Below are 14321 nucleotides of genomic sequence, written 5' to 3' on the forward strand. Positions count from 1 at the left end.
TTAATAAGAAAGAATAGCCAACAAACAATCATCAGTAATGTTACAGTTTTTATGTGACTTGTGGAGTTAATCGATTTGGCAACTGAAAAAAGTAATAAAGTTAAATTTAATCTTCACATTTTTAAGTTTTTTATTACAGAAAAAGTTTGTTGTTACACATTTTTATCATAGCTTTTCCATAGAAATGAATGTTGGCAGTTCGGTTATAATATAATTTTTATAATTAATTCATAGCAGCTTTATGTTAGCTGCATTATTCTTTGGGATGATTCAGCAATATTTTAAATAATGTCTTCTTCATCAGCTGTATGTCATTTCGATTTGTTGACAAGTTCTTATAGTCATCGTGTTTAACAGGAGGAATGAATTTTACCAGGTCCATCATATCTCTCCATTTTTCCTTTGTCATAGTTCTACCTTCTACCTACTATAATAAAAGCTGATCTATATTTTTCAAACTTTGCGGTCTACCCACTAAAGATTTTCTTATATTAATGGTTTGAAATTCTGTATCTTCATTATAGTCACATTTGAATTGTATGAGATAGGGTTTGAACCTTTCTAACTTTATCCAGCGTATTTTAAGCCAATTTACTGGATGACCTGTGACGGTTAACTTTGATACAACCTCTTAAGAAAATATTTGGTCAAGTTGACTATGTAAACTATAAAATTCTTTCATAGCAGCCTCTCTCTCATAGGTATTAATTTTCCTCCCCTATTCCAAACCTTTTATCCTGTTATGCTTTTGTGAATTTCGTATCCATTTAACAGGATTACGACTTCTTTTCCTCCCAATCAATGTGTTTGTTAGGTTTGTACTGTTGCAATTCGATGAATCCGAGGAAAGCGACAAACGTCTTCTTGGACCAGACTTTCTGTTGATGAATCGTATTGAAGAATCATCACTGCTTTCCTCACTCATCTTGATTATAACGGTATAATATTGATTTCTTTAAAAACAATCTGGAATTAATGTTGAAAAGACTAAGAAGTACACAGTAACATTCAACGTGTGAGATTACTGCTATACTAACTACCGTTTGCATTGTGCTTCTTTTTATCTGTTTACCTATGCGATTTTGTTACGAATATTATTGAGAGGGAGAGAGCAACTTCGGCTGTTTAAAAACAAATAAGCGTCGATACACGGCCAGAATAGATACAGTGTTACTGAAACGATTTACATTAGAGTATGGAGTTAATCGAAATGGCTTCTGAAATAAATTACTTATTATTCAATGGCCAAAAAAATTTGCCATTTAACGGTGCTAATCTTTATTATCCAGGAAAGTTATTATAAATATAAAAAGTTATGACTATACCAAAGGTTTTGACACTTAAATTTAAGATTTTTCAAAAAGTGGAGTTAATCGATGTGTGCATTGAAAGGCTCAAATATATGTCGGAAAATCCCAGAGTATTTGCGGTAGATTAGAAAAATAAGAAGAGCAGTTGTTTGAATATCTCATAATCTATCGGATTAAAATAAACCTAACCGATTCATCACATGCAACGTATTGCTTGAACGGCTCCATACAAAACCGTTTTTTGATCGCTTGATCTTATTTGATAATCCAAAATGCAAACGGCAGTGGATTTCTCCAAATGAACCACGATAAAGTCTTGGCGACAATTTTAGAACTCTACAATGGATGTTTTTTTGTTTTCTTTTTTGCTTACATCAGAATTGGAACATTCAAAATGTTCTATTAGATAGGGGACGCTTAGTGATTCACAAGTGTGATTTCGAAATGGTTCATTGTCATTATTACCAACTGTCCAAATAAAAGACATGTATGGTTTTTGAGTAAATTTTGTTAATATACTATTAAATGCTGTAAATAACTCTCTCACTCTCCTATTTAACTTTTCTCAATAGGTTTATCATATCCTTATCGAGTATTACCCTTTTCTTTTGTGAAAACGTCTAAAAAGCTTACTATATACAGATTGAGTTAACTGTATTTACACATCTTTAGTGTGGAACCACGGCTATCTTCTAAATTATTTCCAGCCATTAAGAATGTTCCAAAATTAGTTGAATAAATTAAACACACGACTTTTTAAATGAATCGACTTATATTCTGAACTATTAATTGTAATATTTGTTGTTCCATTATTTTATAATATGGAATTCGAATATTAAAGACCACACTGGCCAAATTCAAACATCACTTATTTTATTACTTTAATTGGAACACCCTGTATAGTTCAATACATTGAATAGTACTTTCAGTTTTTTATTATAGTACATAAGTGTTTCCAAGACCTAGATTTAAGTCGCCTGGTGTCTATTTTGGACAGATTTGCTAAAGCCCGTTTTCCTATTTTCTCTGTTCTTATTTTACCAACAATACTTTATAGTGACATTTTAAAACATCAGATAATATTCTCTTTGAATGAAGAATTGACCTGATTTTAACAAAGACGAAAGGCAGGAACGCATCACTCTTGCGTAAACGCTTTATACATAAACATATCCTAAAGTAGACTATCCGCTAAAGGTAAGAGGCGCTGGCTAGATTTGGTACTACAGATAGCTCGCTTACATGAAGCAAAGGAAGACGCGTACAGTTACCACCGACGAAGAAAATGGATTATTGGTGTTAGTAGAAATAGTTAATCAAAAGCACTAGAAAAATCGCTAGACATACAGATATAAGGCAATCCAGAGTTTCTAGGATTCTTAGAAACTATAAAAAAATTCCTTTAAATATGAAAGCAAAGATGTGGCTCAAGTTAGATGGTGCATTTTCAGTTGGATATAAGAAATCATCTAAATAGGAAATTTCCAAATAGATGTTCCATTTGAAGTGATAAAGTAACTCATATTTGATTTGACCAAATCGAACTCCAATAATTAAACACCTTATCATGAAATAATAGAATAACAAATATCACGATTGATAGTTGTAAACTTGTCTAAATTGAATGGATGCGTCGGAATTACAATTCTTCCCAATTCTTCCTTCGCACAAAAAATATCTGGAGAATGGCATAACATAACAAAAGTTGACCTAATTTTCAATGCTGCAATTTAGCAACATAACTTCTGGACCAAAGGGACCACATTTATAGTGATTACTCATGGCCTCAAGTGTTTTTGTGTATAAAATAGCGAATTTAATATCTTATTCCAGGCACCTTCGGAGCAAAACCCATCTAACTAATTTTGATAAATTGTTAATCTAACTTAACCCTAGATTGATAAAAAGGGGATATCGCTACTTTCATTGTAGTCCTTCCATCGTGTCCTTTTACACTGTCTCTATGTCCTGCCATAGCTGTTCGAATGAGTTGACTCCTCTTGATGTTACGTCTTAATGCCACAGATACGCACACATTTGCATACTCAAGTTATCCTATTTGTAGCCCCAATCAGTCATTTCATGTTTCAGATGCTTCCAGTTGCCTTCAGTGGCTTGGGTATGAGCACCTGTCCCAGTCTTCTGTACATAGTTCATTCCCAGAGACTTGTCTAGTTCAAACTATGCAGCCCACTTATCGGTGTAGATTTCAGTACCTGAAGCCACGTGTTTGGTGATCAGAGTCACTATAACGCTTATTGTCTGGGCTAACTTCAGGTCGATAGCGTTCAATTACCTCATACCCCACGACCTCAGCCTCAAGCCTAACCTAGTCGACCACTATAATTACTTACACACAACTGAGTCCATCAATAACTAACTGGGTACAACTTATATTTTTTTAGTGGTGGATTAAATTTGGTGTGTATTCGAATTATGCTTGGGGTCCAAGAGAGCCTATATAGTTCCATATCATGACCATAATATGGACTCCTTAGAGGTCAAGGGTCATCAATAAATAGGTGGCACCTCTGGGTGTAGAGGTTACGTTGCTAAAGTAAGTTCTAAATAATCGAATTAAAAAATTTGATCTACTATTTGAGATTGTGGTGAATCGCTCTGTATATCTCAATCTAAGCTCGAAATTAGAATATTATACAAAATATACCTCTCTGATTTTACTCCGTCTAAGTTCGTCATTTCCAGTACCATTCACGTTAATATTTACCGAATTATTAGTATACACTTGATAACTTTCATTGAACGTATACACGTTCCGATGAGTCATCCAAGTTTCTTCTGGTAACGCTCTTGGTTGTCTCGAAAAATAAATCCCACTCCAAGCCATCACTATTATAGATCCGCCGAAAACGGAAGCGGATACTTTGGTGTTCACGACCATTGTTCTTTATAACTTTCTAAAATATTAACAATTAGGAACGGAATAAGAGAGACGAATATAATTGAAAAGCCATTATAACGGTTTTATGTATTCATCAATTTTTGTGTTAGTTTGGTGAACAAAAAATATCTGAACTGACTTATGCACACAATAAAATATTTTATTACATATATGTATTTAAAAATATTGTTGTGCTTCGTGCATTTATTACCGAAAAAATGCTTATCAAGAACGATTTTATTATTTATAGTACCGAAATACGAATTAAAAATAATTGCTATAAGCGATATGCATTTTTTTTATTTTGACATGAACTACAGCATAATCGGAAACATTAAGTAAACGGAACACGCAAATATGAAATATTCATTATACGCAACTTTAAGTCACAACGTTTGAAAAATATTTTTACACGAATATACAACATGTCCTTGCCTTTGTTCTTAGCACCACACACGAATATTAACCCGGCCTATGGAAATCCAGAGACCCCTTCTCTGAATTTAAATAGGCAATTCTCCTCGAAGTAGGTGGCTAAGTTCTGCTAGGGACCCAGTATTGCGGGGTATAACGCAACCCCCTTGCTCAGGGATACGAGCAAAGACCACACCAGCAGGGAAGGCAGAGAAGAATGACTTCGGTACGGCAGACCTGGCGCATGTGGCAACTACACTTTACGCTAATGTAAAGCAAGGGCACCCTTTTGTCCTCAAGGCGGATAAATCAAACATTGGAGAACGGCATAGGATCAGGCAGGCAACGTGAAACCACCTAATTATTTTCCCATGAGTACAACATTAATATGAATATAAGTACAAGCAAAAAAGACTTGTTAGTATCACCACTCGACCCGACTTGTGGTCGGCGCTTGGATGGGTCCGGGCTATCTAGTGTGAAATGAGCATGCTACTGTGGATGTCCAGGCAGCACTGGCTAAATCAGATACTGGAATAATTCCTAAAATCCAACTAAGTTAATCTATTGACTGGACCACATGAAACGTACAAGGTTTGCTGCAGACTGGAAAGACATTTGTTTTGGAAAGATAATTAAACAGAACAAAATACAAATATGCGGAATATCTGATACTGACTGGAATAGCATGGGTCACTTCTCGACAGAGGACCACACGTTTTACGTCGCTGAGCGGAACAAACTGGTCGAAGAGGTGTAGCATTGGTTGTATATAGAAGCATCTCCAAATCTGTGATAGAGTATAATCATGTCAGAGACCGAATAATCAGAATTACACTCAACGCAATTCCAACTAGACTTCACATAAGTCAAGTACACATGCCCATAACCGACACACCAGATCAAGAAGTAGAAGAGATCTACAGTGTTCTGGAACGCGAAATCTCAAAAGTTTCAAGTACAGATCAACTGGTTGTCATGGGCGATTTGAATGCAAAAATTGGCTTCCCAACCCTTATCCCACACTTTTCTTCTCAATATCTCCAAACCTCTTCAATAGAGCGAGCCTGGGGAACATTTGGGGGATTATCTTCTTCCGGTACAAATGATATGTCGTGACCTTCTAACCATATATCTGGTTATTGTGATGTAGTGACAAAAGGTAGATTCGGTATTATTTCGTCAATGAGATGATGCGTATAAATAAAACCAACAAATTTTGGAAGACATCTCCCTGTAGAAATATGTGCGTCCAACGAATTTATATTTCACGTAAATCTTTCATTATTGTTGTTGATTCAGTTGATTGAGTACTTTTATCTTTATCAAATTGGCAACACCTTGCTATTCTGTGTATGTTGTCAACTGTCGTTTTGGGTGTAACCAAGTACACGTGTTCTTGTTTTATAAATAAAATATATGCAAAAAGAAAACGTGTTTCTGTAATGCTTCAAGAAACCTAATATATCAACAGAGTTTTTATTACAATTGTCTTTAATTTCTGAATACAGTGAAATATTTTTCGACATTAATGACCAAAACTCTATTCTCTCTGCGTATCGGAATTCTGCGCAACTGATCTTCAGTATATTTTGGATATTTCTTCCTTTTCCGATGTTTAACACCCTTTCTTTTTAGTTCGCCACTGAGGTCCATGTGGGAAACCTGAAGTCAACAAGTCTTCTAGTTAATGTTCCTAATTTTGTCTTCTGCACATTCCACCAATCTATTTGACTGGGCATTAGTCAAAGCTTTAGGCCACTCACTTTTTGGAAGGTTCAAACATGGTATTCCTTGATTAGTTCGAATAGACTAGAGCATTGTAATGAATTGAGGAATTGTAATGGATTGAGGATAGCGAAGGTGCAGTACAATAATATAGTTACAATGGGGCGAAGGACGTCGTAAAGATAAAGATAAAGATACAGTGAAAATTAAACTCCCGCGCGTGTCAAACTTTGATTTAGGAGGCGTTCGCGATGTGTCCACCACAATGTCGAATGGACGATTGATTGGATCAAAGCTCTGATCGAAAAGTCCCCGTTGGGTTCTAGTAAGTATTTAGGAGAGGGTTTCACGAAGTGCGGTAGGCAAAAGGACGTGATCACGTCGTTTTTTCCTGAAATGATCCATAAGGTATATTGGAGAGGATTAGGTTAATTGTATGCAGTTAAAAAATTGAGCTTATGAAAACAAGATGATTTGGAATTCCCAAAAAAAGGCACTTTATATAAATAGTGAAGCTATATTAATTCGAAATTCATAGTAATTTGATATTATTATAATTATAGTTTCACAAGTAACCGTATTTTTTAGTGTTTACTAAATGTTTAGTATGCAACTATCCCTCTTTAAGATGAGATAAAAACTGGTTCTATTATATTAGTTCACAACGTATTTATATTAGACATAATATAATAAACGCTTTTTTAAATTCTAATTTGGTTTACAATTCAAATTAACTAGAATTTCATGCTTGGCAGAAGATAACCATTGACGGTTTTGAATACGAAGCGTATTTAACAGTATTTATAATCTGTGAATCATCTGAATAACGATTAGGTATATGTATAATTAGGGATACATATCGACTGCCGAAACGACCAATAAATTGGATTTTTGTGATGAGCATTTAATTCCACTTCCCGTGAAATGAGGTCATGGGAAATAAAGTTTTTACAAAAAAACCAAATAACAGGAATATCATTGGAAGTATAGCTATAAAAGTTAATTATTGAATAGAATATAGGGATAGTGATTTAGTAAAAATTCTTAGAGATATTATTTATTAGAATATTTTCGTGATATTACAGACAACATAAATGCTGTGCGTAAACTGATATTGCAAGATTCGTTATATGACATACGGTGAGTTTGTGGCGTACTTGGGCATTAGTTCCACTCGTATACATTCTATATTGCATGAATATTTGGCTGTCGTTGGATACCGCATAATTTGACAATCGCTCAAAGACAGCTAGTGTCGAATGGTGCAAAGATATCCTGAAAAAATTCAAAAGACGTCTATGAGATCGTGAAAGGCCACGAATAATAAATCTATGGTTAAGAATTCGAAACTAAACGACAATAAGTGTATGGATCTTTCAAGACGAATCAAATCCAAAAATAAAAATCAGGGAAACCAATCGCAGAAGACGATTCATTCTCCAACACGACAATGGAAGATCTCACACATCTCTTTACACAAAAACGTTTCTGAAAAGTCAAAACATCGAATGTTTTGACGTACAGTCCTCCTTATTTGGCGCCCAATGATTTCTTTTTATTCCCCCTGATCAAAGAGAAATTGCCATATCCAATTATGAATATTGTCACGAAGAACGTGATTTGAATTGGCTAAAGTTGGCAGATTGTCCACAAAAGCGATTTGCCAAAACTTTCAAAAGGAAAGCACCTGGTAAGAGACATGTTTCTTGGTTTCTACAAGGTCTCGGTTTTAGAGGAAATATTTTTAAAATTATTATTATTGCATGACATAAAGCTGAAAAGTATACAGTAAGTTCAAAAGAAATCCTTACTAAAGTTTTTACTAAAATTTTCGTCTGGAAAGTTGGTATTCGGAGAGCTGGTCGCCACTTTTTTCAGCCTTGTGAAATTACCTTAGTCGAAGTGGCGACCAGCTTTTAGACTATTGATATCTTCTTCTTATGGCTTTTCAGGCGTCGACATCTCTCATTTCCTATTCCAACTATTTCCCATGTTTTTTGTTCCTGATGAGAAATTTCAATTTCTGAAAGTTTTCCATTTATTGCGTCCTATTTTCTCTATCTAGTCAATCCAATTGGTTACTCGTAGCTTTCTTCTTGGTATATCTACATCCGTTTTTTATTCAGACTTTCTTTTGTTGAATCATTCCCATTGTATGGGCGTAACAACTTAACTTTTATTTAATTTAATTGATAATTGATGTTTGCCTCGTCATTTCTCTAATGTGATCGTTTCTGAACTTGCCCTATTTCCTTTTTCTCACTATTGCTCTGAAATTTTATATTTCTCTTTTGCTTTTGATACTTATAAACAATATTCTTATTTATGTTTCACTATTGATTTTTTATTATTTTTCATATAGTGTTGTTCTATTTAAAATGTTTCTTTAGTTTTTGATTTCTTTACTTTTTACTATTTTATTATCAAATATTTAGTTTATTTCCATTTTCTTGAATGAAATCTAATAGTTAAAGTCATTATAACAAGTTTTATAGGTGTTGAAGAGATAGATGAATAAATTGTGGATGAGATAGTTTCCATTCAAATGCTGTGTATAATTAAAATTATTTAAATACAAATTGAATCTTGAATCATCTGCTTATCTTAATTCGAAAGGAATTCTAAAAATATGAAATTCAAACAATAAAACTACTTCGTCATTGAGAGATTGATAAGTTATTAACCACAAAACATAATATCGTTGTTACCAAGGAAAAGAGAAGCTGTTTTATCATAATTAGACATTCCTGCAAATTTTATTGGTTGAACGTAAAAAAAACTTCCACAAAAACGTCAATCTTAATTTATTTATAGTTCTGAGAATTCCTGCAAACTTTTTAATTGAAAGCTATATAAGTATTTGAACAAAACACGAAGGAAAGTTATTGATTTTAGGATATTTGAATGAAATGAATGAGTTATATATTATACGTGGGTTACAGCATACATTTGTACGAAAACGTAAACGTTGTTTCTATAAATAATTTCCACTGCTCTTAATAATTAAAACGATGTTCCTTTATAATGAAATCACACGTTTCCCATGTTGTGATTAACTCCTCCGTCAAAGCAAATTTGCCTCCTTTTAGTTGTGATTTAACAACCATGATTATAGGGTGGATATTTCAATATTCAGATTCCAGATTCAAGAATCTGGAATCTATTGCGTTAGCTGGAAAGCGTTAGATGAATCTTGGTTTTAGATTTTTCAACGCTCTGAATAACTATGGCAAACAATATATCAGCGAGTTGTAACCGTTTTTTTGGTTAATCTAGCACAAAATTTACCACTATACCTATTTTTATAAAAAAAGATACTTTAAAAAATCTGAAAATCTTTCAATATATTTTCTACCAATTTCTGTTCTGGTCCTGTTCTGTGTCGGTTAACTCGTAGGGGATCCACAAGTTTTCTTACATATAAATAAAAAAACTATAGAAGAATAAGGAGAGATGTACCTTTGTTTCATAGATCTCGATTTCAAAAAGATAGACAGGAATATATGGAGATTCCTAAATAAGAGAGATCGAATAAAAGAATTCAACTAATGCGATAAGTGCAAGACACTAAATGTCAAAAACATTCAGGACAACTCGAGGAGTGAGACAAGGATGTATACTAGGTCCACTATTCTTCTCGGTTGGTTTTGTTAAAAGTAGAAGAAAGAAGCGAATGTAACATACTATAAGGTAGGACATTGTAATATGTAAGCTAAAGTCGAAATAAATATACACAAAAACTTATGCCTATATAATGTAAGCTTTGAATACATCAACATGAAGATAAATGAGAAGAAAAAATAATACCTAAATGAAACAAAACTTGAACACGTGGAAAGCATTGAATATCTAGAATTAAAAATAACAAAAAAAGAAGAAGAACGAAGTATAAAATGAAGTAGTCACTCCAATATTCAGTTCGAGATTTGACCAAATCATAAGAATAACAGAAGACAAAATGGTTACAATAGTATACGAAGCAAGATCAGCAAGGAACAAAAAGGAAAACAAAGAAAAACATGAAATGAAGGAGATAACGACAAAAAAAGGAATATGAGTGGAATGGCATAAGATGGGAAGTGATGGATAGAAAGAAAGAAGAACTTATAAGTTCGTGGTTTGTAGTGACTGCGCAACCGACACCGGATTCAGTTTTGGAGGCATCCGTATAGAGAATTAGGTCCAATGATTTTTTATGCAGGATTTCTAGAAATGCTTTCTCTAGTACAAGGACGCTGGGAGATTTATGATTATTATAACTGTAAGTGAGGTGTCTACTATGGGAATATTTTTGGTCCAAATGGGAGAAGAAGGCAAAAGAAGTGGGCAGGTCAAAAAAAGGTTGGTATTTTGGAGTAGAGGTGCGAGCAATTGAAGGATAGAATTTGCAAATGTTCGTGAGTTAGTAGGTGGGGACGTGGTGGTAAGTAGCGAATGAACAGGATTAGAAGGAGTGGAAGATATTTTAGCAGTTTATGACAGAGGCGAAGGGCAGTATTGTGTACAGAGGTCTATAAGTCAGTTTTAGATTTGGGACGATATTTAAAACCATTATTTACAACTATTCTACTTTTTATTCTAAAAACATTTTTCAAAACACTCGGTCTCTTGCACTATACTGAAAACAAGCTTTCAAATAATTTAATTAAAAAAGTTTTATATCGAGAATATTTCGATATCTTCTCACATTTACCAATCACAAGTATCGGTCTACATTTTAGTGGAAATGCTAATGGAAATGCACGTTTTTACTTTGAAAAAATATTTTCGTTTGAAAAGCACGAAAGTAATGGATATGACGCTATACGTGCAGCTTGTGCTAATGAAAACATTGAAATAACAAATCGAACCCTTTTCAAACTAATACAAACACAGTAAAGCAAAGTTAGATGGGGAAGAAGTAGCCAGAAAAGAGCAAATATTGGAATAAACAGAAGGATATAATTAAGAATTCAATTTGAAATTTTGTTTGTTGAACATATACTGGACAAAAGGAAAAAGTTCAAACTTTATTTCGAAAATTAGGAAAAGAAATATATAATGCTTCAATAATTCATATAACAATATATTTAAATGAAACATTATTTGGAAATGTTGATTCTTCATTCATTGCAGTATGTAGCAAACACCGCAATTTTAAATGTTTCACAATATGATGCCTCACGTAACTCTTCTTATGTGGCCAAATACGTTTCCTTTTCCTTGTAACTATGAAAGAAATGTCTTAGTTGATGCCTTTGCTCACTTCCCAGAGGTATGTAAATAGAAATAATTTCGTATTTGACATATCGTTTTTTAAATAACTAATTCAGTGTAAACGTATATTCAAAAAATAATTATTTCTTTCACAGTTTTTGAAAAGTAGTTGTGAAATGATTCGGTTAACGAAGGATTTCCATAAAAATGGCTCTACGCAAAAATTAAGAAATTTTTTTGATTTTTCATCGCAAAATGAATTTTGTCATTCGAAAATGATGAAAAAAATGCCATTCCATAACTACTAACTATTAGCTGTTCATAAAGCAGATAAGGGCGTTTTGGAAATATGCTTGAATGCATTTCTTTTTTCACTTGGTTTCACACAAACAGGAAAAATAAATTTCAAATACCGAGTCTCAAGAAACATAAAGACAAATATTTATAACACGCCACTTGAGATTGTGGCTGAAGTACGTAAATTATAGCTAAGACGTTTTTAGAGGATTTTACTTATGGAATTATGGAGGAGATTTCCGGTGATCTAATACACTGAGTGATTCATAAATAAAATATCTATCTCAGAAAAACATATGAAATGTTTATTATATACATTTGTCACATGTTTTTATTTTGTACAGTTTTAACTTCAGTCTCTGAAGGCGATAACTTGGTTATCGAAATAGTGTGTTCAGTATGAATATCACCAACGGTTCTATAAATTTCAACTTATCAGTTCTTTAGGGTTAATTTTTGCATATGTCTGTCATAATATTGAACAAATATCATTTTTGTCCCAGTTATGTGAATTTTTTGTGTGGTGATTAGTCCCCAGAAAGAGAAATCTGCATTTATTGGAACTGAACATTTGGATGGTCAATGTATCTAAGAGCTGCATCATATTCTTCGATGTGGATAATATTTGTTCAGCCATTACCGCATACATTTGGCTTTATGCAATGATTACTTATGTAAATGGGGAGTAAATTTAATCTCAGTTTCTTCATTTGCCACAAAATTCTAATTATATATGTTTACCGTGTCTCCTCCTTACTTGGTTTGAATCCTGAATGATAAATGCATATTTGTAATTTTGTACTTAACAAATGTTCTACTTGTGATACAAAGAAAAGATGCTACTTATCATGTTACTCAAATTAAGCAGGAAGCATTTGTGACTGGAGATGACGTGCTCTTAAGAGTAAATTTTACAGAAAGTCCTTAAAGGTTTCAGGAAGAGTTTGATGAAGGTATGGTATAGAACTTTCAATAAATAAAAGTGTATTTTTCATCAATAAACTGATCTTAATAAATGTTAACATTTCCATGAAATGTGCTTTAGTTTGATTGTATTCAACCTGTGAATGTATTCAACCTGTAAATGGATATGAAATATATTTTATTTGATACATATGAAATACATTGCAAACGGAGGAGAATATGGTGAAAACAAAAGAAAAATAATTTACGAGTGATCTTAGGTCGGGAAGGGAAAGGGGGTGAGTTTTTAACGGTAAAAAACAGTTGTAGATAATAAGAAGAACTCCAACTTTTGTAGTCACAATTTTTTCACATAACTTCAATATGAAAAATTAGAAAAATCAAGTTTTTCGTTTTTAATCTTTATCTTTTTCAAAAAACTTTTTTTCTTACTAAATACTGTGAAAAGTTACCTTTTTATGTCCCATATACACTGTAATTTATTTGATTATAAATATTTATTTTTTCACGTTACTTTGATATAATATCGAAAAAGCACCCTAATTTTCGAACGAAAATTCTCACATCAAAATATCCGCTTTTTTTGAAAGTCGATGAGATTTTTGTTCGTTGAAATCTCTATTTACCGATGGTGTAAAAAATATTACCACTACCGTGATAAATTTTTTCAGAAAAGACAAAAAATAAGACGATTAAAAACTAGCATCCAAACTTTTTTTTCATTACTTACAATTTTTAGTTGTTTATTGAATTTTTCCGCTCTAATTACATAGAAAAAAGCCGTGAGCAGCAGAGCTCCATCACGAAAGTCGAATTTTTCGTCGAATGAAGAATTTAACTAATACACAAACAAATCTTTCCATAAAATGAATTTCTTGGAAATGATATCAATTCTCAATCTTATTTCTTTATATGGAAAATTTGCTATTCCTCATTTTTCATTTCACAAGTTAACTCTCTCTCTCTCTCTCTCGAATGAAAATTCATAATTTCAATAGATCCAGTGATCTCGCGAACCCTCTTGTTCAATTCCAATTGACAACAAAGAAAAAATTGTCATAATGACAAGAAATTTCGAAAATGGGAAGTAAAAGAAATCACCCTAGCAACGATCATACTCGTATTATTCATTAAATAGGAGGCGGTCCAGTTCAACAATTACAACGATCAAAATGATTTCGGGCGTTTTGTGCTAGAAGAACTGAAGAAGAAAACTTTGAACTTGAGAAATACAATTCTTCAACATCACCCCTACTTGCATGCGAAGTTCGAATCCTCTAGTTAAACTTTTTCTGGCCAAAAAATAAGAAAATATAACAAAAATTACTATAAAATGGAGAGGGGTGGAGATGGAAAGTTTCGACCTTAGACAGGAAATCATCTCGCTTTCAGTCGCTTTTCGTTTGACCTGCAGAGGTGAGCAAAGGTCAAAAACCACTTTTTTTGCACTGCGACCCCTCGAAATATTCATTTGTTTTCAACCAAACTCTAATAACATCAATCCGCCGCCAAAAAAGCCATGTATGTTAATTTTGAACCAAATCGGACCC

At 33.1% G+C, this 14321-nt stretch overlaps 1 protein-coding gene across 3 annotated transcripts in view; it reads right to left on the bottom strand.

Annotated features, from left to right (window-relative positions):
- Positions 1–14321, bottom strand: part of LOC130902186 (mannosyl-oligosaccharide alpha-1,2-mannosidase IA) — a 152276-nt gene that overhangs the window by 39365 nt on the left and 98590 nt on the right. Inside the window, exon 1 of one of the 3 annotated variants that reach the window (XM_057814085.1) lies at positions 3979–4227. The exons of the other annotated variants lie outside the window; for them this stretch is intronic. Coding sequence (XP_057670068.1) covers positions 3979–4212 — 234 coding nt within the window. The 5' untranslated portion in view covers positions 4213–4227. Of the gene's footprint in view, positions 1–3978; positions 4228–14321 lie in introns of those variants that run through there. 3 annotated transcript variants of the gene reach the window in all.

Source organism: Diorhabda carinulata, chromosome X (genome assembly GCF_026250575.1).
Source record: "Diorhabda carinulata isolate Delta chromosome X, icDioCari1.1, whole genome shotgun sequence".
Lineage (NCBI taxonomy): Eukaryota > Metazoa > Arthropoda > Insecta > Coleoptera > Chrysomelidae > Diorhabda > Diorhabda carinulata.